The sequence below is a fragment of the Choloepus didactylus genome, chromosome 2, assembly GCF_015220235.1.
Source record: "Choloepus didactylus isolate mChoDid1 chromosome 2, mChoDid1.pri, whole genome shotgun sequence".
NCBI classification, from domain to species: domain Eukaryota; kingdom Metazoa; phylum Chordata; class Mammalia; order Pilosa; family Megalonychidae; genus Choloepus; species Choloepus didactylus.
In genome coordinates, this window is record NC_051308.1 from 206,493,494 (window position 1) to 206,519,668 (window position 26,175).

A 26,175-nucleotide genomic window follows, 5' to 3' on the forward strand; every position below is an offset into this window, starting at 1 on the left:
TAGGGAGGTAATGACTTAGCAAAGGCCATATCAGTTTGGTGGTATGAACCGAGACTGGGATCTTGGTACCTAAACTCCCAACCTAATGCATTTTCCCTGCCCCCCAATTGATCCCTGTTCCTCAGGATCTGGCTCTCTCGATGCCCCCTCTCTTTCACTTGTGCCATTGGCTCTGGCTCTTGGCTGAGAGCCTGTTGGGCCCATGCCTACTTGCAGACGCTGCAGAAGATGGAGAAGAGTCCCAGGACCATGTTGGCCAGGGACAAGGCATTGGCAACATCCTTCCAGGAAAATTCATCCAGCTGGGGTTGGCTCTTGTTGTGGTCCAGGAAGAAACTGTTGCACTGACTCAGACCTGGGGTCCAGGAGAGAGGGACAAGGGGTTCCCAAGGTCACGGAGTCCCAAAAGAGGCTCCCAGGGACCTGGAAGATCCTGTTCCCCTAGACCTGATTGCAGAGCTGCACCCTCTCAACACTCTGTTTCACTAGCTGGACTAAGGGGGACAGGAGGCAGATGGGGGGTGAGGGGGACAGGACACAGGAGGTTAAGGTAAAGATGCTGAAGACAGCATCTTAAGAGGGCTCAATAACAAAGTAGGTGACTGCACCCCTTGCCCCATAGCATAGATCTCCCTCCAGCCCATATGCTGACCCTCCTGGCACTCCTATGGCCCAGGTACAAGGGTAACTGGTTCTGGACCTTTTCCCCCATGTCACAGACTAAGAGTTGACTTGAGAGAAATGTGGAGTCAGGAGGTGTCTTTTTCTTACTTCCCTTCCTCAGAAGCCCAGGACAGAGGCCCCAGGATCCTGGTTCTGACAGGCCCCAACCAGAACAGCAGGCCTGGCCCCAACAGGGGAAGAAATGAAAGATGAATATGTGCAGCACATATTCACAGAGCACCATTCACATTTGTTCTCTCTTCTAACCCTGATGACTCTGGGCAGTGGTGCTATAACTCCTCCCACTGCCTGCACTTGGGTAAAATACACCATTTCCAATGTGCTTTTATGTCTGTTTTCTCATATCACCCTTTTAGAGGTGAAGAAGCTGAGACTCTGCCTCCATACTGCCCCTTGGTACAGCCCCGGACCCTTCTGGTCTGGGGCCAGGGCAATAGTTGAGACTAGTGATACTCTTTTTTCATGAACCCTGCAACTAAGACTTCAGAGCCTGGGAAGGGCTGGACTTGGAGTTTGGGCCTGAGAGCATCTCAGGGCAGCACTGTGTAGCTCACTGCTCCCAAAGGCCAGCCTCATTTGCCACAGAGAATCAGTAGCTACATCACCAAAGCTATTGGGGCTCCTGGGATCTTCTCATACCAGGACCCTTTAAAACTTAAGACAGGAGGCAATGTGAGCCAGGAAATCTGGGAGAGGATGGGGGCAAAGGACTGGTTGCATAATAGCAGTCTCTCCTGGGGCAGCTGAGGGTCTCAGGGCTGATCCCAGCAAGGCCAAACGCCTCTGCTCCCAGGCCCAGGAACCCATCGTGATAAGCAGCTTAACACCTGCCAACCCTGCCCACCCTGCTGCCTGGCAGAGCAGCATCCCAGCATCTCTGCCTCTCACAGCCAGTCAGCAGATGCTGGAGTTCTGTCTTCCAATCACCAGACATTGCCTCATCTGTACTTCTCCCCAAGCTGTGTTGTTTCTGTTTAAATTAATGATCAATTGTCTGTATAGCATCTTTCATTACCTCTGTCATTCATGAAGCACTTTCCTTTCTGTGATTTTCATTGGCCCTGTGAGGCGTGACAGGTAAGGGTTATTTTCCCTACTTACCAGGTAAGGCAAAGAAGGCTCAGAGAGGGGAAGAACCTTGCTCAAGTTCTCACAGGAAGTGGCAGAACAAGACTTACAACTTGACCTTAAGTGTTGTTTCCTCTGTACTCTGCCATCTACCAACCAACAGGAATGAATTTTGTGTTGGTGATGTGCTCAGCCTGAGCTAGGTGCTGGGAGAACACTTGGTCCCTACCTTTATGGAACTTACAGTGTACCCAAGACAACAAGACTCAGGCAGGTACATGGAGACTGACAAACTCTGTCCACAGTGGAATCTCTTCTTATAGATGGGGAAACTGAGGTTTCAGGATAGTAAGTGACTTGTCCCAGTAAAGGTGGAGTCAGAATTTGAATTGTGCCTCTCCTTTCCCAATTAAATGCTATTTTTAGCATAATGCACAGCACCCAGGTGTGAAAGGATATGGACCTGACATAAGAGCTACAGAAATTCAGAGAAGGAACAATCCGTTCATTCAGCAAACGTGATCATGAACAAGATTTAGCACCTGGTGCTTGGGACAAAGGAAAGATTAAGACCTGGTCTCTCCAGGAGCTCAGTCTGGCAGGGGTATCCAACACTGCACAAGAACTGATAAGTGATCAGGCTTCTAGGGAAATAGGGAAGAGGGGCCCAAACTGCCAGGGGCCAAGGTTAGAGAAGGCTTCTCAGTGCAGGGGGGCCAGAGCTGAGAGTTTATGCAGGAGTAGATCATGTCACTCCTAAGCTTCTGAAAAACTTCAGTGGCTCCCAGTACCCTCGGGATAGGGCCCCTTGTTCCTTTTCTAGACCTCCCTTTGGTCTTGCGTTAGGTGACATTCCTCTTTGGGGAGCCTCTCTGATACCCTCCCTGTGCTCCTCTATCTTGTTGCATCTTATGCTCACCGTAGGGCTCTTGACACTCTGCATCAACATCCCCTACTTTGTCTTCCTCCTCTACCACAGGATAAGCAACTTTGGTGCAGACAGGGGTCCCTTGCGCCCAGCATGAAGCCTGACAATAGAAATTGTTCAACGTTTGTTAAATTAGTATAGTTGTCACTCTGGGGCTTCCCCCAGGGCTTCTCCACTGCACCAAATCACATCTTTACCTTGCTTCAAACCTTGTTCAATTTGTCCTCCTCGCAGCTTTCTCAGATGAACTCTCAACAGTCCAACCCCTTCAACACACCCAGCAACTATGCAATTCATGATCTTTCATTTACCCATTTAAAAAGTATGTACTGATGCCCACCCTATACCAGGCCTATGTGCTCTGGGGACATAGAGAACGACAAGACCCAGCGCCCCCACCCCTCCCCCTTCAAAGAGCTTAGTCTAGTGGAGGAGGCAGACAGGAGTAGGGACAAGTGAATGCAGTGTGGCAAGTGTTACATAGCATAGGGGATGTCCAAGTAGCTGTAGGTGCACAGGCGAAGAAATTATTAAGTCTGGGGAGGGGTGCAGGGGAAGGTTTGACTAATGTGGTGACGTTTATGAGGAATCTCAAAGAATGAACAAAAGAGAAAGGCATTCTTGGCAAAAGGAATTGCAAGCACCGAAGCACCATAAGGGTGGATCCCTGGAAAAGAGAAGGGTGTCTGGTGTTACCTGTAAATTGCAGGTTGTGGGTAGACAGCGTGGTATTTAGCAAGTCCTGACTTGGTCAGTTTGGGGTTGGGAGTGGAAGGTGGTTTGGAGGAGACAGACGGGGGAAAAGGAAACCGGTGATGAGGCTGGGGAGTGAGGAGAGGGGGCCGTGAGCAGAGAGAAATAGCAGGACTGGGGGACTGGTAGGCTGCGGGAGTTGAGTAAGACTCCAAGCTTTCAAAGGAAACGAAATGAATGGCGGCCGTGGTTCCTCCAGAAAGCAAGCTGGGGACGCTGAGTTGTAGTAAGAAGGGTCCAGGTGGAGCTTTCCAGCAGGCGGTGAGCTGGCACGGAAACGGAGCGCGGGCCCTCACTCCCGTGAGCACTTCCCTCCCCGCCCCCAGCCCAGCCCCGCCTCTTCCCCAAACACCCATCCCCCGACAGAGACCCGGCCTCCTGCAGCGCCCGGTGGGTCTGAACTGGAGACCCCAACGCCCCCAGTGCCCAGTGTCCAGCTCCGACTCCACCCACCCGAGGAGAGGAGATGGAGCCCGGCTGGGCGCCCGCAGTCCCGGAGGTCTCATTCCTCGGGATGACAGCACCCTGGGATGGAACGTCTCTCGCCCCTTCCGCACCGCGGATGGCTTACCTGGGGACAAGACATTCCTAGATGGGGGTGGGGGGCCTGCACTCCTTCCCCGCTTCCTGTGTGGTGGAGGGGGCCAGCCCAGGCGCGGAGGGGCCGCACCGCCCCAGCCTCTTTCCCCTGTCTCTTAGCTCACAATCCCCGAGAGGCGGGGAGCGGCTGCGGGTCTTTGGGCCCAGGGAAAGAGGAGCCTCAATTTCCAGGGAAGCCTCAGGTCTTGTAGTTGGGGTGGAGGATGGACGGATCTGAGAAGAGAGACTATGCTCTCCATCTTGGCAAGCCTGGGAAGGCTTCGCAGATGGAGACCTGAGCGGCGGTTGAACTTTGCTAAGTGCAAATTCCTGGCTTCAGGGTGCATGGTGTGTCAGAGGTGGGTTGGAAGTGAGGTGCAGATGAGCCTGTGAAGGAACACTGGGGTCCAGATGTGACCGGCTCCTGGAATGCAAGCTCCACGTGGGCAGATATTCGTGTTTGGTTCACGCTGTATGGGAGTATGCCTATAAGAACACCTAAGCATGGAGGACCCTCCCACCCCAAATATTTGTTGGATGAATGAGAAGTTAAGTAATGTGGAGTCAATCTGAAGATAAGAAGAGGTTTTTCAAATAGAGAAATGACATGATCAGGTTGTTTAAGACAGATTGCTCTGGCAGCTAATACGGAGCAAGGATACTGCATGCCAGACGAGGCAGGCCCAGGAAAGGCATGCTTCGCTGGACAGAAGGGGATGGGAAGAAGTAGCCAGACTTAGGAGCCATTGTGAGGTGGACTCCAGAGGTGTGAGAGGGGAGGGAGAGCAGTCTGATGTAGTAGTTGAATGGATAGTGTGCTACAGAAGGTAACAGGGGCTTCTTAGTTTGGGGTAGGGTTCCAGGTACCAGTTCTAAACTAGGGCTCTCCACCCTCACTGGTCCCACATTCTCCAGCCTACCTGATTGCTCTATTGGAGTGACAAGTTTCCATGACCCCAAAGCAAGTATGCAAGAGGATGGAGGGGTGGGGCACTGTCTAATATGGTAGCCAATAGCCATATATGGCTATTCAATACTTAAAATGTGGCTATTCCAAACTGAGATGTGCTGCAAGACTTTGAATTCACCACAGTCTGAATACTTAAAAAAAAAAAAAAAAAAAAAAAAAAGTAAAATAACTAACAATTTGTTAGTTGTTGAAATGCTAATATTTTGGATATACTGGTATTTTAGTTTTCCTGGACTGCTTAAGCAAGTAGCATGCAATGAGCTGGTTTAAACAATGGGAATTTACAATTTCAGTTTTGAGGCTAAGAGAAAGTCCAAATCAAGGCGTCAAGGCAATGCTTTCTTCACAAAGACTGGCATTCTGGGGCTGGCTGCCAGTGATCCTTAGTCCTTGGATCTTCTATCAAATGGCAATGCACATGGCAGCCTCTCCTGGCCTTTTCATTCTCTTCTAGGTTCCACTGAACTTCAGCTGCTTGCTTCTTGTGGCCTTCTCTCTCTCTCTCTGTCTGAATTTCATTCTGCTTATAAAGGACTCCAGTAATAGGATTAAGATCCATCCTGACTGAGGTGGGCCACACCTTAACTGAAGTAACTTCATCAAAAGGTCCTACTTACAATGGATTCACATGCACAGGAATGGATTAAGACCACTACTAAATTAGATAAAATGTATTATTTAAGAAACTTTCACCTGGTTCTTTTTTTTTTTTTTTTTTCATTTTTATAACTTTTATTTTGAAATAACTTTAAAGTTAAGGACAGTTACATAATACAAAGAACCCCAGTATACCCCATACCCACATACCCTATTTGTCTACCTTTAATATTTTGCCATTTGTATAATTCTGTCTATATGTGTGTCTATCTATCCATCCTTTACCTATCTATATATCTAATTATATATATATATACCTATTTTCAAAAAAATGATAGTAAGTTGCATATATCATAATCCTTGAACTTGTCATACAGTCTTTATGCATATTACTGACTCCATAGGAAAAAAAAGGATCAAAAGAATCTCTTATCAAAACAGAATCTATGAAAATAGATCTGCTGATAAATTGGACAAACTAGATGAAATGGACAAATTACTGGTAACACAAACAACCTACACTGACTATACAACAAATAGAACATCTCAACAGAACAATTCCAAGCAAAGAGCTTTAATAAGTCTTCAAAAATCTCCCAACTAAGAATATAGCTCAGAATCAGATGTCTGCACAGGTGAATTATACCATTCATTCCAAGAAAAATTAATACCAATCATGTTCAAACCCTTCCAAAAAACTGAAGAGAAGGTGACACTACCTAATTCATTGTATGAGACCAAAATTACCCTAATGCCAAAGCCACATGAAGATACTACAAGAAAATAAAATTACACACCAATTTCTCTTATGAATATAGGTGCAAAGATCCTAAACAAAAATACTTGCAAATTGAATCCAACAGTGAATGAAAGAAAAACAAGAGTTAAGTGAATTTTATCCCAGGCAATGCAAGATGGTTTAACACTAGAAAATCAAAGAGTATAATACACAACATTATCAAAAAGAAGGGAAAAGACAACATGATCCTCTCAATGGATGCAGAAAATGCTTTGGACAAAACATAGCATTCTTTCTTGATAAAAATACTTAGGAAGTAAGAATAGAAGGAAACTCCCTCAACATGATAAAGAGCATAAGTGACAAACCCAACCTAACATCATACTTAGTAGTCAAAGAATGAAGCTTTCCTCTAAAATCTGGAACAAGACGAAGATGTCTACTGTCTCCACTGTTGTTCAACATTGTTCTAGAAGTTCTAGTCAGAGCATCTAGGCAAGAAAAACAAATAAAAATCCTGCAAATTGGAAAGGAAAAGTAAAACATTCACTATTTGCAGATGACATGACCCTATATATAGAAAGGCACTTGACCTAATACATGAATTCAGCAAAGTGGTGGGGTACAAGATCAACAGCTAAAAATTTTTACTGTTTCTATATACAAACTTGGAATAATCAGAAGTAATCAAGGAAAAAATTTCATTCACAAGAGCAACTAAAATAATCAAAAATCTAGGAATAAATCTAACCAAGATATAAAGTGCTTGTACACAGAAAATTAAATAAAAAAAAAAACATTGCTAAAAGAATTAATGAAAACCTAAATAAATGATAGAATATTTTCTGTTAATAGATTGGAAGAAAAATTCCATTAAGATGGAATGAGTTCATGGATCTGTGATATTCTGTTACTCCTCAAACAGATTTGGGATCCAGGTTTAAGTTTTAGTAAAGACCAGGATCTGCATCAGTTAGAGGTAGTCGACCCCTGCTGCTGGGGTATGAGGTCTTCCAGGAGAATGGCAGGATACGGGTATGGAGGTGATCATGGAGGGCTTGGGGTCCAAAACACAACAGGATCAGAAGTTACTCTGATGTGAGAGGAGTTAGTATTTTTCATAGAGTGATCAGGGAAGTAATATTTGAGCAGGAGCCTATATGATGAGAGGCCTCAAACCATGCAAAGATCTTGGGGGAAATATTCCGGGCAGATATAATAGCGAATATAAAGGCCCTGAAACAGGAACATGCTTGGTGTGTTAGAAAAACAACAAGGCCAATGTAGCAGGGCATGGTGAGTAAAGGGAATGGTAGAACCTTGGCAAGAAGTTTCTATTTCTAGGTGTAATGAGAAATACTTGGAACGTTTTAAAATAGTGTTGTGATTCAACTTGTATTTTTAAAAGATTATTTTGACAGTCTTTATGGAGACAGATTGAAGGAGGGTAAGAGTGGAAGCAGGGAAGCCAGTTAGGAGGCTCTTTTGGCATTAGTCTGAGCCAGAGATGTTAGTATTTTGGACTAAGGTGGTAGGGGTGGAGGTAGTGAGGAGCAGTCGGATTTGAGATGAATTTTGAAGGCAGAGTTGAGAAGACTCGCTGATTGGTGTGTGAAAAACAAATGGAACCAAGGACAACTTAGGTTTTTGGCCTCAGAAACAAGGTGAAATAGGTGCTGATGAAAATAGAGGACTTGTAATGAAACAGGTTTTTGGAGAGAACTCAAGGGTTTAGTTTTGGACATGTTAAGTTTATAATTATTGTAAGCCAAGTGGAGATGTCAAGTAAGGCACTGGATAAACAAGTCTGCATGAAAATGGGAGAGACTGGGGCTAGAGATGTGCATATCAGAGTCAGAATCATGTGGATGGTGTATAAAACCACAGATATGGATTACTTCTTTTAGCAGAGAGAAAGAAGAAAGAAGAGAAGACCAAGGACTTGACCTCAGTGCAAAATGTTGGTGTCAGGAAGAGAAGTCAGGAGACAAAGTAGGAGAAAAGCAGAAGATAATAATATATTCCAGAAAAATGAAAAAGCTTTCAAGTAGGGACTGGCTCACTTACTCAAATGCTGCTTTAAACTACAGAATTCTACTTTAACTTCTCCAGGCATTTAGTAGCTCCTTCCTCCAAGCTCCAGCTTATTAAGGGAAAGAATGAACCATATCTTGTGCACAGGGATTATGCCTACCAGCTTTAGTGCCAGAGTTGTGGGCTCAACCGCTTGTGAATTGTGTGAACTTTGTAAGTTACCTAAATCCTCTGGGCTTTGATTTACATTTTAACTGTGAGAAGTTGATAAGAAAATACATAGCACAGAGTAAAATTTTCCTAAATCTCTGCATGCTTAGCAGAGATGGCACTGGTAAATGCTCAAATGTTAACTACTCCTATCCCATATATACATCATACTCTACCACTTTTGTATTTCAATGTCTCTTCTAGATTAGGATCCTCTAGGATATCTTAATTGATCACAGAAGGGTTATGGTTATGATCAGACTTGAATCAAATGGGTCTGGGTTTGAATCCTACTTCTACCACTTTCCATCTATATAAACATGGACCAGCTGCTTAATCTGTCTGAGCATAAGTTCCTACTTTGTAAAATAGGAGTAATACATACCTCATAGATAGTGGGTTATTTGAAGATTAAATGAGATTATGGATATGTTTGGCAGAATAAAAACTCAATAAACAGTATTTTTCATCTTTGTAACCACAACACTAATAATCTCAATGTTTCTAGACAGATTGACAATAGCAAGTTCTCCTTCCCTCCATTTAGGGTGGAGAAAAGGAGCTACAATTGCTGTTACCCAGTGACCTTGGGATGTCTTCTTCTTTTGTATTTTGTTGAGTGGTTCTCTACCATCCACACAGTCCTCAACTCAGAAAGTCAAGCATTATCTAAGATTCTTTCCTCTTACTCATCCCCACCCCCACATAAGTTAACAAGATAAGATATACTTTCAAAATGCCATATTTCCTCAAATCTAAGATACCACTCATTGTAGAACACACCGTTATTTTAAGTATCTAAGAAAAATAAACTGCCAATTAAACTGTGACATGCCATTGACTGTTAGAAGCATCCAGGATTCAGAGATATGAGATGGTATCATCTCTGAGTCTTCCCAAATCCTCCAAGCTGAGTTGGGTTCCACTCCCCAGTGCTCCATAATCCTCCATGCATACCTCTATCACAGCCCTTCTTATACCATGTTGTAATTTTTCACTCGCTTTCTCCCTCAAGAGACTGTGAGCTCCTTGGAAAGAGGGCCTGCTTATTCAGGTGTGTAATCTACAGAAGCTGGGACCTAGAAGACACTTAACACATGAAATTATTAATTGGTTGGATGAATAGATGATAGGTGGATGAAAAATGGTTACGACATATACTCACTGGGTCCTAGTTCCCCATTTTGAGATGCTACCTTCAAAATCACCTCACACTGCCACTAACCTTCCCTAATTTGGTAATTTGCTTTATCAGGAAAGAACAATGGCACTACCTGGTGGTTCGTGTAGGTAGCACACCCTATTAACAGTAGGAAGTTTTCTTTGAATCACCACTGTTCTTTCCTTCTCCAGTAGTTTGGATATGTCAAGAGTGAGCGGGATTCGCATTTTCAAAAGATCAAACTGATGACACTATGCCAAAGGGATTGGAGAGGGGATAAAGGGGGAAGCAGGGACACCAGCTGGGATGTTTTGTCAGAGCTGAGAGCCAAGTCCAGATCTGGAACTTCAACACCGACATGCCCAGCCACTTTGTATTACTGCCCCTTTTATCTAGGACCTCCTTTCATCCCTTTGACTTGAGCACTGCGGCAGACGGATCCTAAGATCTGTTCCATGATTCAATGATCCCTGCCTCTTGGTATTCATACTCCTGTGAAATACCCTCCCTTGAGTGTAGGACTGTCCTAGTGACTATCTTCTAACCAACAGAATACAGCAAAGGTGATGGGGATGTCACTTCCATAATTAGACTACCTAAGATTGTGACTTCTGTCTTGTATGCAGATTCTCTCCCTTGCTGGTTTTGATAAAGTAATTGCGATGTTGGGGTGGCCCATGTAGCATGGAACTAAGAGCAGCCTCTAACAGTCAGTACACAGAACCCTTCAGTCCAATAACCCTTGAGAAACTAAAATTCTCAATGACATAAACTTGGGAAATGGCTCTTTCCCTACTTGAGTCTTCAGATGAGACCCCAGCCCTGGCCAACAACCTGATAGCAGCCTTGTGAGAAACCCTGAAGCAGAGGACCCAGCTAAACTGTGCCTGGACTCCAAACCCACAGAAACTATGAAAAAGTTAAATGTGTTGTTCTAAGCCATTAAGTTTCTGGTGATCTGTTACGCAGCAATAGATACCTCATATAAACATCTACTTAAAATGTGCCATAACCATGCAGGTCGGAATCTTCTGAACATCTGGGAGACTTTCTATAGTCCGAATCAACCTCTGTACCACTAATGTCTATTCTCCACTGCTCTGCAGCATCCCAGGGAGCAGCTCTTGCAGCTACCTCCACAGAACATCCTCTCTGAACTGAGTGACTGGGTACCACCAATGTGGACATCTTTTTTTTCTTTTTAAACCTTGTCAGTGTCAGCTCTATCCTGTGCTAGGCCTTAGCAGACCATTTATCGTCCCTGACGAGGGCAGCTTACAAGGAAAGGCCATGAACATTACGATGGAATCAGAGTATTATCAAGCAGATCAGCATGAGGGACACTGATGCCCAGAAAGGAATTTGGGTGATTATGGTTTTGGTCCATCTACAGCATATTGTGATAGACGACATGGCACTGAAGGAAATACAGCCATATTGGATATGGTATAAATTTAGTTAATTCCTGTTGAACAAACAGGAAATGAGATACAGTCCCATAAAAGCCCAGTAAGAATCAGAACTAGGGTAACTCAGCCAAAAAAAAGAAAGAAAAGAAAAAAACAAAACAAAACAAAAAACCCTGTTAAGTTCCTGAACAACTCAGACAAAAATAAGTTTTAATTAGCTACTCATAATCAACAGGTCAGCTGTTTTTCTTTTTCCTCACTCCATGCCCTATTCACTGTCCCATAATCTTTTAAAGTTGCCATTTTAAGTGGGTTTCTTCTGCTGCAGAAGGCTTCATACAATGGTTAGTGGCAGTCTCTAACATCTCTTCCAATTCTAAAATTCTGTGATTTTAGAGGCTGACCCCCAAATCCTGGCCTTTGCTACTGCCTCAGATTCTCCATCAAGGGAAACTCTTTAGGCTAGCCAAACCAAGTTGTTTGTCATCCTCCAATACCCAGCATTCTTGTTCCCAGATGAATTTGAAGCTGGGGTTGCATCACTTTAAATAAAGGCAAATGTCAAATAGTCTCAATCCTAATCTTAAAGTCTCTAGCTTCAAAACAAAAGAAAACAGTTCTGTCTGGAAATGACACATATTTTTTGTGGGAAGAAGAAACTCTTCTTGTGCCAATGCTTTAATTTATGGAGAGAACAGATGGAGCTGAAGGAAAAGGAAAGTACAGAGGCCAATACTGTAAAACTGACTGGTTGGGTAGCTGTGGCCCAGAGAGGACCCCAAAACAGAGCACTGTGGTTCATTACTATCCCAACTAAAAGAGAGAATAATGACAGCATTGACCATTCACACAGGGTGTCTTTCCAAGAAGTTCATGACTCACCTACATCCCCTCAATTCTCATGACATCAAGGTAGAGAATGGGGGCAACAAGGAGGTCACAGTCAGTTCCTTGCCATGAGAGCTGTTTGTCAGAGACCACTCTCAATGAGTCAGTCCTTGGAAATTAGGTTCACTGCATGGAGGCAGAGCCATTGGCTGGCTTAGCAACTTGTCCACTATGCTAATGCTAGCATCTCGCTTTTCGATGTCCTCATAAGGAGTCCAGGACAAGTCATGCTGTAGCTTGTAGGCACCAAGGAAGTCATGTGGACACCTTGTTCCCCATTCCTAGAAAAGGCAAAGGAGTCAGTTCTGATCAGCGTAGAAAGTAAACAAACTGAGCTCATTTACTACTTATGCCACAAATTTCTTTTTTGGCTTTTTGTTTCAGACTAATCAGGACCATCCTTGGAAAGCTATTACATTACACATCAGATATCTCCCTTAACTAAAATAATGACTGTGAAATAATTTAAGCACATGTGTATTTTTTAGTCATATCTAGGCTCATACCATTTTCTAGGAAACAATTTACCAACCCCCATGCCTACACTCTTCCACACACATGCAAAGAACTTTTCAGAGGCTAGAGTAGATTTTTGAGCAAAGAATAAATGGCCCAACCTTTGGAGAAATAAGGGAAAAGTATTGCTGACCACTCTCCCGTTTATAAAGGTAATAAATGTTGCCAGGTTTTTTCACCATATTACAAGCTACATGGTGCAAGTCAGCATCTCTGTGAGCATCTTCCAATACCTAAGAAAATAGAGAGGTAACAAATTAGGTGATGGCGGTTAACACTGATCATAATTGGTGATCATCCCAGTCAAAATCTTGAAACTGTTTAATGCTTCAGATCTTGCTCCCAATAGTAAGAATCACTACTGGAATCCAGATAATTCTGAAGAGACAAAAATTAGACTATGCTATTATGCTTAAAAATGCCTTTAGAAGAATATACTTCAAAATGTTGACCATTTATTGGCTTTGGGTGGTGTTTTATTATTGTTATTTTTTATTTTTTCTATAATAAGTACATTTATTTTTTTATTTTTTTATCATTTTATTGAGATATATTCACATACCACGCAGTCATACAAAACAAATCGTACATTCGATTGTTCACAGTACCATTACATAGTTGTACATTCATCACCTAAATCAATCCCTGACACCTTCATTAGCACACACACAAAAATAATAAGAATAATAATTAAAGTGAAAAAGAGCAATTGAAGTAAAAAAGAACACTGGGTACCTTTGTCTGTTTGTTTGTTTGTTTCCTTCCCCTATTTCTCTACTCATCCATCCATAAACTAGACAAAGAGGAGTGTGGTCCTTATGGTTTTCCCAATCCCATTGTCACCCCTCATAAGCTACATTTTTATACAATTGTCTTCGAGATTCATGGGTTCTGGGTTGTAGTTTGATAGTTTCAGGTATCTACCACCAGCTACCCCAATTCTTTAGAACCTAAAAAGGGTTGTCTAAAGTGTGCGTAAGAGTGCCCACCAGAGTGACTTCTCGGCTCCTTTTGGAATCTCTCTGCTACTGAAGCTTATTTCATTTCTTTTCACATCCCCCTTTTGGTCAAGAAGATGTTCTCCGTCCCACGATGCCAGGTCTACATTCCTCCCTGGGAGTCATATTCCACGTTGCCAGGGAGATTCACTCCCCTGGGTGTCTGATCCCACGTAGGGGGGAAGGCAGTGATTTCACCTTTCAAGTTGGCTTAGCTACAGAGAGAGGGCCACATCTGAGCAACAAAGAGGCATTCGGGAGGAGGCTCTTAGGCACAATTATAGGGAGGCCTAGCCTCTCCTTTGCAGCAACCGTCTTCCCAAGGGTAAAACCTACGGTAGAGGGCTCAACCCATTAAATCACCAGTTCCCTATGTCTGTGGTCATGTTAGCAACCACTGAGGTGGGGTCGGCCAATACCCCTGCATTCTCCACAGGCTCCTCAAGGGGGCACTACGTATTTTTTTCCTTGTTTTTTTTTTTTTTTAACCTTTTTTTCCTTTTTAAATCAACTGTATGGACAAAAAAAATTAAAAAAAAAAACAAAAAAGAAAAACATACAATAAAAGAACATTTCAAAGAGACCATAACAAGGGAGTAAGAAAAAGACAACTAACCTAAGATAACTGCTTTACTTCCAACCTGTTCCTACTTTACCCCAAGAAAGTTACATAATATAGCAACATTTCTGTGAACTTGCTCCTACTATATCCATCAGAAATTAACAGACCATAGTCATTCCTGGGCATCCCCAGAACATTAAATAGCATATCTGTTCTTTTTGGATTACTGTTCCCCCTTCCTTAATTGCTCTCTATTGCTAGTTCCCCTACATTCTACATTATAAACCATTCGTTTTACATTTTTCAAAGTTCACATTAGTGGTAGCATATAATATTTCTCTTTTTGTGCCTGGCTTATTTCACTCAGCATTATGTCTTCAAGGTTCATCCATGTTGTCATATGTTTCACGAGGTCGTTCCTTCTTACTGCCGTGTAGTATTCCATCGTGTGTATATACCACATTTTATTTATCCACTCATCTGTTGAAGGACATTTGGGTTGTTTCCATCTCTTGGCAATTGTGAATAATGCTGCTATGAACATTGGCGTGCAGATATCTGTTCGTGTCACTGCTTTCCGATCTTCCGGGTATATACCGAGAAGTACAATCGCTGGATCGAATGGTAACTCTATTTCTAGTTTTCTAAGGAACTGCCAGACTGACTTCCAGAGTGGCTGAACCATTATACAGTCCCACCAACAATGAATAAGAGTTCCAATTTCTCCACATTCCCTCCAGCATTTGTAGTTTCCTGTTTGTTTAATGGCAGCCATTCTAATTGGTGTGAGATGGTATCTCATTGTGGTCTTAATTTGCATCTCTCTAACACCTAGTGAAGCTGAACATTTTTTCATGTGTTTTTTGGCCATTTGTATTTCCTCTTCAGAGAACTGTCTTTTCATATCTTTTGCCCATTTTATATTTGGGCTGTCTGTACTATTGTCATTGAGTTGTAGAATTTCTTTATATATGCAAGATATCAGTCTTTTGTCAGATACATGGTTTCCAAAAATTTTTTCCCATTGATTTGGCTGCCTCTTTACCTTTTTGAGACATTCCTTTGAGGTGCAGAAACTTCTAAGCTTGAGGAGTTCCCATTTATCTATTTTTTCTTTTGTTGCTTGTGCTTTGGGTGTAAAGTCTAGGAAGTGGCCGCCTAATACAAGGTCTTGAAGATGTTTTCCTACATTATCCTCTAGGAGTTTTACGGTACTCTCTTTTATATTGAGATCTTTCCTCCATTTTGAGTTAATTTTTGTGTAGGGTGTGAGGTAGGGGTCCTCTTTCATTCTTTTGGATATGGATATCCAACTCTCCCAGCCCCATTTGTTGAATAGACCATTATGACTCAGTTCAATGACTTTGGGGGCCTTATCAAAGATCAGTCGGCCATAGATCTAAGGGTCTATCTCTGAATTCTCAATTCGATTCTATTGATCTATATGTCTATCTTTGTGCCAGTACCATGCTGTTTTGGCAACTGTGGCTTTATAATAAGCTTCAAAGTCAGGAAGTGTAAGTCCTCCCACTTCGTTTTTCTTTTTTAGAGTGTCTTTAGCAATTCGAGGCATCTTCCCTTTCCAAATAAATTTGATAACTAGCTTTTCCAAGTCTGCAAAGTAGGTTGTTGGAATTTTGATTGGGATTGCATTGAATCTGTAGATGAGTTTGGGTAGAATTGACATCTTAATGACATTTAGCCTTCCTATCCATGAACATGGAATATTTTTCCATCTTTTAAGGTCCCCTTCTATTTCTTTTAGTAGAGTTATGTAGTTTTCTTTGTATAGGTCTTTTACATCTTTGGTTAAGTTTATTCCTAGGTACTTGATTTTTTTAGTTGCTCTTGAAAATGGTATCTTTTTCTTGAGTGTCTCTTCAGTTTGTTCATTTCTAGCATACAGAAACATTACTGACTTATGTGCATTAATCTTGTATCCCTCTACTTTGCTAAACTTGTTTATTAGCTCTAGTAGCTGTATTGTCGATTCCTCAGGGTTTTCCAGATATAAGATCATATCATCCACAAACAATGACAGTTTTACTTCTTCCTTTCCGATTTGGATGCCTTTTATTTCTTTGTCTTGCCGGATTGCCCTGGCTAGCACTTCCAGCACAATGTTGAATAACAGTGGTGACAGCGGGCATCCTTGTCTTGTTCCTGATCTTAGAGGGAAGGCTTTCAGTCTCTCACCATTGAGTACTATGCTGGCTGTGGGTTTTTCATACATGCTCTTTATGATATTGAGGAAGTTTCCTTCAATTCCTACCTTTTGAAGTGTTTTTATCAAAAACGGATGTTGGATTTTGATCATTTGATTTTTTCCCTTTTGACTTGTTAATGTGTTGTAATACATTGATTGATTTTCTTATGTTGAACCATCCTTGCATGCCTGGAATGAACCCCACTTGGTCATGGTGTATGATTTTTTTAATGTGTCTTTGGATTCGATTTGCAAGTATTTTCTTGAGGATTTTTGTGTCTGTATTTATTAGGGAGATTGGCCGGTAGTTTTCCTTTTTTGTAGCATCTTTGCCTGGTTTTGGTATTAGATTGATGTTAGCTTCATAAAATGAGTTAGGTAGTGTTCCATTTTCTTCAATGTTTTGAAAGAGTTTGAATAAGACTGGTGTCAGTTCTTTCTGGAAAGTTTGGTAGAATTCCCCTGTGAAGCCATCTGGCCCTGGGCATTTATTTCTGGGAAGATTTTTGATGACTGATTGGATCTCTTTGCTTGTGATGGGTTGGTTGAGGTCTTCTATTTCTTCTCTGGTCAGTCTAGGTTGTTCATATGTTTCCAGGAAATTGTCCATTTCCTCTACATTATCCAGTTTGTTGCCATACAGTTGTTCACAGTATCCTCTTATAATTTTTTTAATTTCTTCAGGATCTGCAGTTATGTCACCTTTTTCATTCATTATTTTGTTTATATGGGTCTTCTCTCTTTTTGATTTTGTCAGTCTAGCTAGGGGCTTGTCAATCTTGTTGATCTTCTCAAAGAACCAACTTTTGGTGATATTTATCCTCTCTTATTGTTTTTTTTGTTCTCTATGTCATTTATTTCTGCTTTAATCCTTGTTATTTCTTTTCTTCTACTTGGTTTAGGATTGGTTTGCTGTTCATTTTCTAGCTTCTTCAGTTGATCCATTAGTTCTTTGATTTTGGCTCTTTCTTCCTGTTTAATATACGCATTTAGTGCTATAAATTTCCCCCTCAGCACTGCTTTTGCTGCATCCCATAGGTTTTGGTATGTTGTGTTCTCATTTTCATTCGTTTCTATATATTTAGCAATTTCTCTTGCTATTTCTTCTTTAACCCACTGACTGTTTAGGAGTGTGTTGTTTAACCTCCAGGTATTTGTGAATTTTCTAAGTCTCTGATGGTTATTGACTTCTAATTGTATTCCATTGTGGTCAGAGAATGTGCTTTGAATAATTTCAATCTGTTTAAATTTATTGAGCCTTGTTTTATGTCCCAGCATATGATCTATTCTGGACAAAGTTCCATGAGCACTAGAAAAGTATGTGTATCCTGGTGATTTGGGATGTAATGTTCTGTATATGTCTGTTAAATCTAATCGATTTATCAGCTTGTTTAGGTTTTCAATTTCCTTATTGGTCCTCTGTCTGGTTGATCCATCTATAGGAGAGAGTGATGTGTTGAAGTCTCCCACAATTATTGTGGAAACATCAATTGCTTCCTTTAGTTTTGCCAGTGTTTCTCTCATGTATTTTGTGGCACCTGGATTGGGTGCATAGACATTTATGATTGTTATTTCTTCTTGTTGAATTGCCCCTTTTATTAGAATGTAGTGGCCTTCTTTGTCTCTCAAAACATCCCTGAATTTAAAGTCTATTTTATCTGAGATTAATATTGCTACACCTGCTTTCTTTTGGCTGTAGCTTGCATGAAATATTTTTTTCCATCCTTTCACTTTCAGTTTCTTTGTGTCCCTGTGTCTAAGATGAGTCTCTTGTATGCAACATATTGATGGTTCATTTTTTTTTGATCCATTCTGCAAATCTGTATCTTTTAATTGGGGAGTTTAATCCATTTACATTCAATGTTATAACCGTGAAGGCATTTCTTGAATCAGCCATCTTATCCTTTGGTTTATGTTTGTCATATATATTTTTCTCCTCTATTAATATCCTTTATTGTACCCATACCGAATCTCTTTAGTACTGAACCTTTCTCCGAGTCTCTCTGTCCTTTCTTTGTTTCTCTGTCTGTAGGGCTCCCTTTAGTATCTCCAGTAGGGCAGGTCTCTTGTTAGCAAATTCTCTCAGCATTTGTTTGTCTGTGAAAAATTTAAGCTCTCCCTCAAATTTGAAGGAGAGCTTTGCTGGATAAAGTATTCGTGGTTGGAAATTTTTCTCACTCAGAATTTTAAATATATCATGCCACTGCCTTCTTGCCTCCATGGTGGCTGCTGAGTAGTCACTACTTAGTCTTATGCTGTTTCCTTTGTATGTGGTGAATTGCTTTTCTCTTGCTGCTTTCAGAACTTGCTCCTTCTCTTCCGTGTTTAGCAGTGTGATCAGAATATGTCTCGGAGTGGGTTTATTTGGATTTATTCTATTTGGGGTTCGCTGAGCATTTATGATTTGTGTATTTATGTTGTTTAGAAGATTTGGGAAGTTTTCCCCAACAATTTCTTTGAATACTCTTCCTAGACCTTTACCCTTTTCTTCCCCTTCTGGAACACCAATGAGTCTTATATTCGGACATTTCATATTATCTATCATATCCCTGAGGTCCGTTTCGATTTTTTCAAATTTTTCCCCTATTCTTTCTTTTATGCTTTCATTTTCCATTCTGTCATCTTCCAGGTCACTGATTCGTTGTTCAACTTCCTCTAGTCTTGTACTATGAGTGTCCAGAATCTTTTTAATTTGGTCAACAGTTTCTTTAATTTCCATAAGATCATCCATTTTTTTATTTAGTCTTGCAATGTCTTCTTTATGCTCTTCTAGGGTCTTCTTGACATCCTTTGTATTCCGTACTATGGTCTCATTGTTCATTTTTAGTTCTTTGAGTAGCCGCTCTAGGTGATGTGTCTCTTCTGATCTTTTGATTTGGGTGCTTGGGCTTGGGTTATCCATATTGTCTGGTTTTTTCATATGCTTTATAATTTTCTGTTGTTTTTGGCCTCTTGGCATTTGCTGAACTTGATAGGGTTCTTTTAGGATGTGTAGACCAACTGAAGTCCTTATCTCTAATTTATCAGAGCTACAGCTTCGTGGAGTACACTTTCACTAACTAACCAGCAGGTGGCGCTCACGAGCCACCTGTTCCCCACAAGCCAGTTCTCCCCTGCTCTGCCTTTGTGGTGAGTGGGGGAGTGAGTCTTGTGGGGTCCAATTGGTGTACCAAGCTTGCGTGTGTAGTTGGTGTTGCCCGCCCTGTATATGGGGCGTGTTTCTGAGCGGTCAGGGAGGGGGGGTGGCTCTAACAATCAAATCTCCCTGGTGATCCTGGAGTTTTAAAGCTGCTGCAATAGTCTAATCCTTCAGTTCAGTCCTGCCACAGTTTGTCTCTGCCACTGATCCACAAGTCCTTGGTATTGGAGTATGGCTCCTGAGACTTGCAAGTGGGTCCCTCTTCCAGGCTGTGCACCCCCTGGTCCTCTGTTGAGGGATGACTGTGCTATGTCACAGGTGAGTGCCGTCCCCCTAGGGTGGTTCTGGGCTGCTGGGCTGTGTAGGGAGGCTCCCAGTCTGCTGCAATGATGGCTGAATGGGGCTTTGTTAATTCACACTGCTCCACCTTCCCAACTCTGGGACAGTCAGCTGAGGTTGCAGGGAACCACGCCCAGTTTTGTGGAGTGTGCCTGTTATTTGAAGCACTTCCGTCACACTGGGTTGTCTGGGGCAGCTCTGCACTATGGGGCTGGCGATGGGCAGGAGTGTTTCCTGTCCACCAGGATGATGGCTGTGAGCGGACACCCCCCTTTTCTTGGGAAGTTGTGGTGTTTAGTGAAATTTCTCAGCCACTAGATTATTGCCTTTTGTCTCAGAGCTCTCTTAGTTCTGCTCTTGTCTTGACCTGCCCAAACTGCAAGTCTTTGAAGATTTCTGTATTGGGCTTCTTAGAGTAATTGTTTTAGAAAAAGAAAAAAGGATTAAAAAAAAAAAAAAAAAAGGGCCCTCCTGGCAGATCTAATGGGTTATTGAAATGCTAAGAGACAAAGCAATTAGGGCCGTTAAGGAAAGTTCCACAGGGCAGAGAGATCAGCTTTTCTTCGGGATTTGCATATGAGCCTCAGGGCCTGAGCTCTGCCGTTCCCCTTTCTATGTTCACCAGAACTCCAAAAATCCTCCGTTTTTATTTTGGAGTTTTTCGTGTTGTTTTTTTCTATGTCTGTCTCCTCTCTGCTGGGCTGGCTGCTCTCAGATTCCCTGGTGTTTGGTCTCAGTCTATCTATGGTTGGAGTTTGGATCAGTAGAATGAGTTTCTGATAAGGGCTGCCACTGCAGTTCTCCCTTCTCCTTCCCGGAGCTGACAGCCCCTCCTCCCACGGGACTGAGCCTGGCAGGGAGGGGCGCGGGTCCCCTGGCTGCAAAAACTTACAGATTTCGCTGATCTCAGCAGTTCCACATTTTCATGAGTGTTGTATGAAGTATGCCCAAAGTCAGATTGCTCTATGGTGTCCAGTCCACGCAGTTCCTGGCTTTCTACCTACTTTCCTGGAGGAGTAACTAAAACATACAGCTCACCAGTCCGCCATCTTCAAGTACATTTCTTTTTATAACTGAAATATATATATAATTTTTTTCCCTTGACAAATGCTTTATCTCACTGAACTTTCTCAGTGAAAATACTTGTTACATGTAACTTAACCTCTTAGGCTTATTCCTTCTATTTTACTCAACACCTCTACATGTCTAATAGGCACTGAAGACAAATAAGTTACAGTACAATGATTATAAACAAGTTCAGCCAATCCTGTGAACTAAATGAAGAAAATGAAAGCCTGCCTGAAAGTCACTGTTATCTTACCTTCCTGGCTTGTTCTTGCAAATGGTGAATTTGCTCAGCTATGACTGTCAGTTTGTTGGTGGCATTTGCTCGAATGAATTCATCAGCCTATAGAACAGAGAAAACCTCACTGTGGGTTGAAAAATGGTAAGACTTCTTATTTAGTTCCCAAAGTGAAGAGTTACAGCAACATCTTTGTTTATGCCTAAAATATTCTTCCCCTCTTTACCATTCCCCCATGAACTCCCACTCATTCCAAAGCCTAACTCAAACTGCAGTGCTTATGAGAAGCCTATCCTGACATCAACCTACACCACAGAATTAGGAGCTCCTCCTTTCCTATTTCCTACAGCTTCCCAGCCGTCACTCTATTCCCTAGTCACACTGAACTTTAGTCCCCCAACATGCCCTGCTCCAAAAATTTGAGCATGCTCTTTCCTCTGATACATTCTCCTGTTTTCTGCCTGACTAACCCAACTTACCTTCAGATCTCCATTTATTTTTATCGTGCCTAAACGTTTCTGAAATCAGCAATAAGTCTTACAATGAAAATCAAAAGACACTTGTGATATGGCTCTTATCATCTGCTCATGTAGGACTCTAGGTATATGTAGCAAGTATCTGTTGATCTGACCATCACCTCAGCTGAATTATTTACATCACATCTAATTAAATTTTAACTTACTGGATTCCAGTAGTGATTCTTGCTATTGGGAGCAAGATCTGAATATATAGATCCGTATCCCTAATTGTTAATTAAAATGTATTTTAAAAGTTTGCACTATAATGTAGACCTGAAACAAAGTCATAACATACACAGAAGACTGCCTATCATGTGCCAGGAAACATAACTGAAGGCAATGGAAACTATTTAATTTTCAAAACTAGGAAACTGGTGCAATCAGTTCATGTATTGGAAAGGATTATCACACAGGCATCAGAAATCTGTCAAAAACATCCAGCTTACTTTCAAGAAAAGTTGGTTAATTTCCAGTGGTACATAATTAAGTTAAGGATAAGAAATTAGGAGACTAAACTTGAACTAGGAAATATTAAGAGAATTTGCTGGTTAACTGAGCAAGCTTAAGGTAAAAGACTGGCAGGAACAAAGAGGCTAAGATAGTCAGATACAAGTCAATTTCATAAGTGAACAGAAACAATATGAATAAGCTGAGTCAATCATTTATTCATTTCACAAATATATATTAAGCAACCACTGTGTCAAACACTAAGCTAGGCACCGAATGCACTAGCAAACTTGAGAGAGAAGGCTCTACCTTCATCAAGATTACAGTCTAATGCAGCTGTCCAGTAAAAATATGAAGCAAGCCACACATGTAATTTTAGATTTTCTAGTAGCCACATTAAAAATAAAAATAAACAGGTAAAATTAATTCTAATAATACATTTTATTTATCCATATCAAAATATTATCATTTTAACATGTAATCAATATAAAAATTACTGAGATATTTTACATTTCATATTAAATCTCAAAATCCACTGTATATTTTATACTTAAGTATATCTCAAGTTATGAGATTTTCATTGAAAAAATGACCTATATTTAGATTTCATAAAATTTGAAAGTCAATTCACATACTCAAATTGTTTCAAATGCATTCAAAAGCTTCCAATAATTCAATCATCATATTTTTAAAATTTTAATTAATTAAAATTAGGTAAAACCTCACATTCAGTTTCTTGGTTACACTAGCCACACATTCCGAGTGCTCAATATCACATGTGGCTAATGGCTACCAAACAGTACAGCACAGCTCTAGTGGTTAATACAGACACCAAGGAATAAAGACAATTAAAGCTAGTACTATATACTCAGTACAATGATGCACTATTATGAAGGAGTTACATGGTTGAAGCAAATGAAAGAAAACTGAATGAAGTAACTAGTTTAATAATAGCAAGTGGTGAGGACTGGAGGAAGTAGGAATGCATGTGTAGCCTAAAAGTATTCAATTTAAAAATACTGTCAATTTGATGTGGAGACTATCATTTGGATGGGGTGAGCTTCTTTAGATCCATCTGAATTCAGTCTGAATGACAGGAAAGTGCCAGCCGTGCAAAAGGTTGGAGGAAGAAGTTTCCAGGCATTTCTGAGGGCAGTGCAGCTGAAGAGTATTTAATGTGGGGCAATCCATTCAACAAAGTTAAAAAAAAAAAAATGGGCAGGGTGCAGTTCATATGCATAATAAGATGCCAACTGGCCAATGGCAGAGAAGGTGGTTTCTAGAGCTATCCCCAGTTCCAGGCCAGGAGTGGCTTATAATAAATCTTTTTAAGGCAGTGGGAGTAAATCTGTTCCTTGTAAACCAAAAAGCCTAATTAAAACAGAATTGAAGGGAAGAGTTCTTATAATTAGTAAGCACTAACCCTGGCTGCAAGTACTCTGAAGCCCTTTACATTTATTATCTCATTTGATTCTCACAAGCTTATGAAGTTGGAGATGATAGCCTCATTTTCTCATTTTAGGAATCAGTCTCAGAGAGGTAAGATAATTTGTCCCGTCAAGATTTCACAGCTAATAAATGGCAGATGAAAGATTTCAATACATATTAGTCTGATTCCAAAACTCATGCCTTTATACTAGGTCTCTTGAGCTTTCTAAACACACACTAATACTTACATGGAATGTCAGAGGTTAGTCCTATTAGAAAGTACATTTCGGTACACAGAGAGTAAACATGCTTGATTCAATCTGTTTTGTCTCTAGCATGTTTAGCCTTCAACTTCTCAAAGACTGATTATATTGAAGAAACGGAGACGGCACAATAACGCATCCTTTATATCTCACAAGATTATACGACGGGACAAAAAATGTGTTCTTTTTTTGGTTTAGGCCATTGTAATGAACATGGTCATATAAAAAGGTTGTTGCCCAAAATTTTGTCCCTGGCAGCCTCCCTCCCAATAAGAGTGATCTGATTAAACAGACACATGATATTCTAATAATACATAAAAGCTGTATTTTGCTTCCACCTCTCTAGAAAAGAGATGGCATGAGTTTTAAGACTTTCCTAAGATTTGAATTTTTCTCAATTAAAAACAAAAGTTCAGAGATGTATATGTAAGGGAACTTGTGCATATTAATTTTAATTATTAAAATTTTTTTTTAGCAAAAAGACATTTGAACATAACTGAGACCAAAACTGACAGCATATACAAGGATGACAAGATATTATTAGCTTTAAAGCAGCAGGGTCCTATATTCAAGTATAGTGAAGAGGGTTCTATAACTATAAGTCTTGGTAAGAGGCTAGAAGAAATTTGGTTTTTCACTGACTAATATCAGAGCTTTAGATATTGGAGATTTCCTAGTTTAAACTTTTCATTTTACAGATGAAGGTGAGATCCCAAAAGAAGTGATTTGTCTCAAGTCACACTGGAAGTTATCAAAAGTGGGATTAAAACTCATGTGTCCAAACTTCCAGTGCTTTTCCCCCCATTATTTCATATTTCCTCCTTATTTTACTTCTTTTGGCAATCAATGTCTGTGCTGGTTTGGATGTATTATGTCCCCCAAAAGGCCATGTTCTTTGATGCAATCTTGTAGAGACAGGTGTATTTAGTGTTGATTACATTGGAATTCTTTGACTGAGTGTTTCCATGGAGAAGTGACTCAATCAGCTGTGAGTGAAACGTTTGATTGAATAATTTCCATGGAGGTGTTACCCTGCCCATTCAGGGTGGGTGTTAATTGGATCACTGGAGTACTTTAAAAGGAGCCACACAGGCCCAGACTTTTGCTACAGCCAAGAGGGACACTTTGAAAAATGCACAGGAGCTGACAGAGGAGCTGCAGATAAGAGACAGTTTGAAGATGGCCATTGAAAGCAGACTTTTACTCCAGAGAAGCTAAGAGAGGACAAATGCCCCAAGAGCAACCAAGAGTGACATTTTTGAGGAACTGCAGCCTACAGAGGAACGTCCTGGGAGAAAGCCATTTTGAAACCAGAACTCCGGAGCAGATGCCAGCCACGTGCCTTCCCAGCTAACAGAGGCTTTCCATACACCACTGGCCATCCTCCATGAGGGTACCTTGGACACTTTATGGCCTAAGACTGTAACTGTGTAACCAAATAAACCCCCTTTTATAAAAGCCAATCCATTTCTGGTGTTTTGCATTCTGGCACCATTAGCAAACCAGAACAATGTCTAAGCACTGGGCTTGGGAATACTGTGTCCAATGAATGAAGGCACAGGACAAAACTCATTGCTGTGAGATGTTTAATTAAGTTCTTTAAGTTCTCAGGTATAGATAAGGGTCTTATAGGAAGCAGTTTAAAAGGAGTGGACTGCACATCCAGACAGAACATGGGTTAGAATTATCTTGAAACCTCTCTGGAACTTCAGTGTCTTCATGTGTCAAACGGAAATAGTAACTTCTGTATGCCTATCTCACAGGGCTGCCCTAATGCCCAAGTGAAATAATGAATATTGGAAGTGCTGTGCCAAGCCTCCCACGTAGGGAGATTATGGGTACTCAAGTTGCAATTGAAGGAGCCCTTGGTCTCAGAAAGGTAGGGTTCAGGTCAGGTCACCAACTCGCAATGACAACCAGCTTTCCTCGTCTGTAAAATGGAGGCATGAACAAATGCTCCCCCTCACTAAGTGGTCGTGGGATCCGAGTCACAAGATGCATAACAAAACGTGAACGAAGGTGGTTATTATTTAATTCCCCAGCCGCACCCTCTCACCTTCTGCACCTGCTGTGCGAGCGCCACGAGGTCTAAGGGGTCCCCAGACCGGCGGGTGTGGTAGGGACTCACCAGGGCCAGGCCACCGGGGGTTGAGGTGAACTCCACCAGGGCTCCTGCGACACACACCAGGAATACAGGCCATGAACTCCCGCCCTCGGCCTCCCGCGGAGCCCGGGGGAGTAACTGTTCTATGAACGCTTCATTTCCCCTTCTAACTCCTCCACCGCATCCCTCCCTTACCTGACGCGGACTGAATCTCTTGATTTTCAGTGAGTCCGTCCGTCTGCGCCGGCGTTACAGCAGCAGCCATGACAGCACCCTGCCCTCCCTACCTCCCGCGCGGAAGAGCATGCGTATAAAGACTCGTGGGCGGAGC

At 41.6% G+C, this 26,175-nt stretch overlaps 2 protein-coding genes across 2 annotated transcripts in view; both read right to left on the reverse strand.

Annotated features, from left to right (window-relative positions):
* TMEM269 (transmembrane protein 269) overlaps positions 1–4,708 on the reverse strand; it is an 11,047-nt gene extending 6,339 nt beyond the window's left edge. Inside the window, exons 1-3 of the mRNA XM_037809800.1 lie at positions 4,675–4,708; positions 2,672–2,740; positions 211–355 (exon numbers count right to left, since the gene is read on the reverse strand). Coding sequence (XP_037665728.1) covers positions 211–355; positions 2,672–2,740; positions 4,675–4,708 — 248 coding nt within the window. The remainder of the gene's footprint in view (positions 1–210; positions 356–2,671; positions 2,741–4,674) is intronic.
* Positions 4,709–5,723: 1,015 nt separating this feature from the next.
* On the reverse strand, positions 5,724–26,171 carry C2H1orf50 (chromosome 2 C1orf50 homolog). The gene is made up of 5 exons (XM_037827506.1): positions 26,040–26,171; positions 25,797–25,912; positions 21,103–21,189; positions 12,639–12,770; positions 5,724–12,302 (listed from the first exon to the last, which is right to left on the reverse strand). The coding sequence occupies exons 1-5, from the start codon at positions 26,107–26,109 to the stop codon at positions 12,117–12,119; spliced, it is 591 nt and encodes a 196-aa protein (XP_037683434.1). The 5' UTR covers positions 26,110–26,171; the 3' UTR covers positions 5,724–12,116.
* Positions 26,172–26,175: the final 4 nt, after the last annotated feature.

What these genes read in the sequence shown, in the direction of transcription:
- C2H1orf50 (XM_037827506.1), bottom strand. Translation starts at nt 26,109, where the DNA reads ATGGCTGCTGCTGTAACGCCGGCGCAGACGGACGGACTCACTGAAAAT. An exon ending in TCGCACAGCAGGTGCAGAAG is followed by an intron (nt 21,190 to 25,796) that starts GTGAGAGGGTGC and finishes TCTGTTCTATAG; the next exon opens with GCTGATGAATTCATTCGAGC. An exon ending in TGCAAGAACAAGCCAGGAAG is followed by an intron (nt 12,771 to 21,102) that starts GTAAGATAACAG and finishes CTATTTTCTTAG; the next exon opens with GTATTGGAAGATGCTCACAG.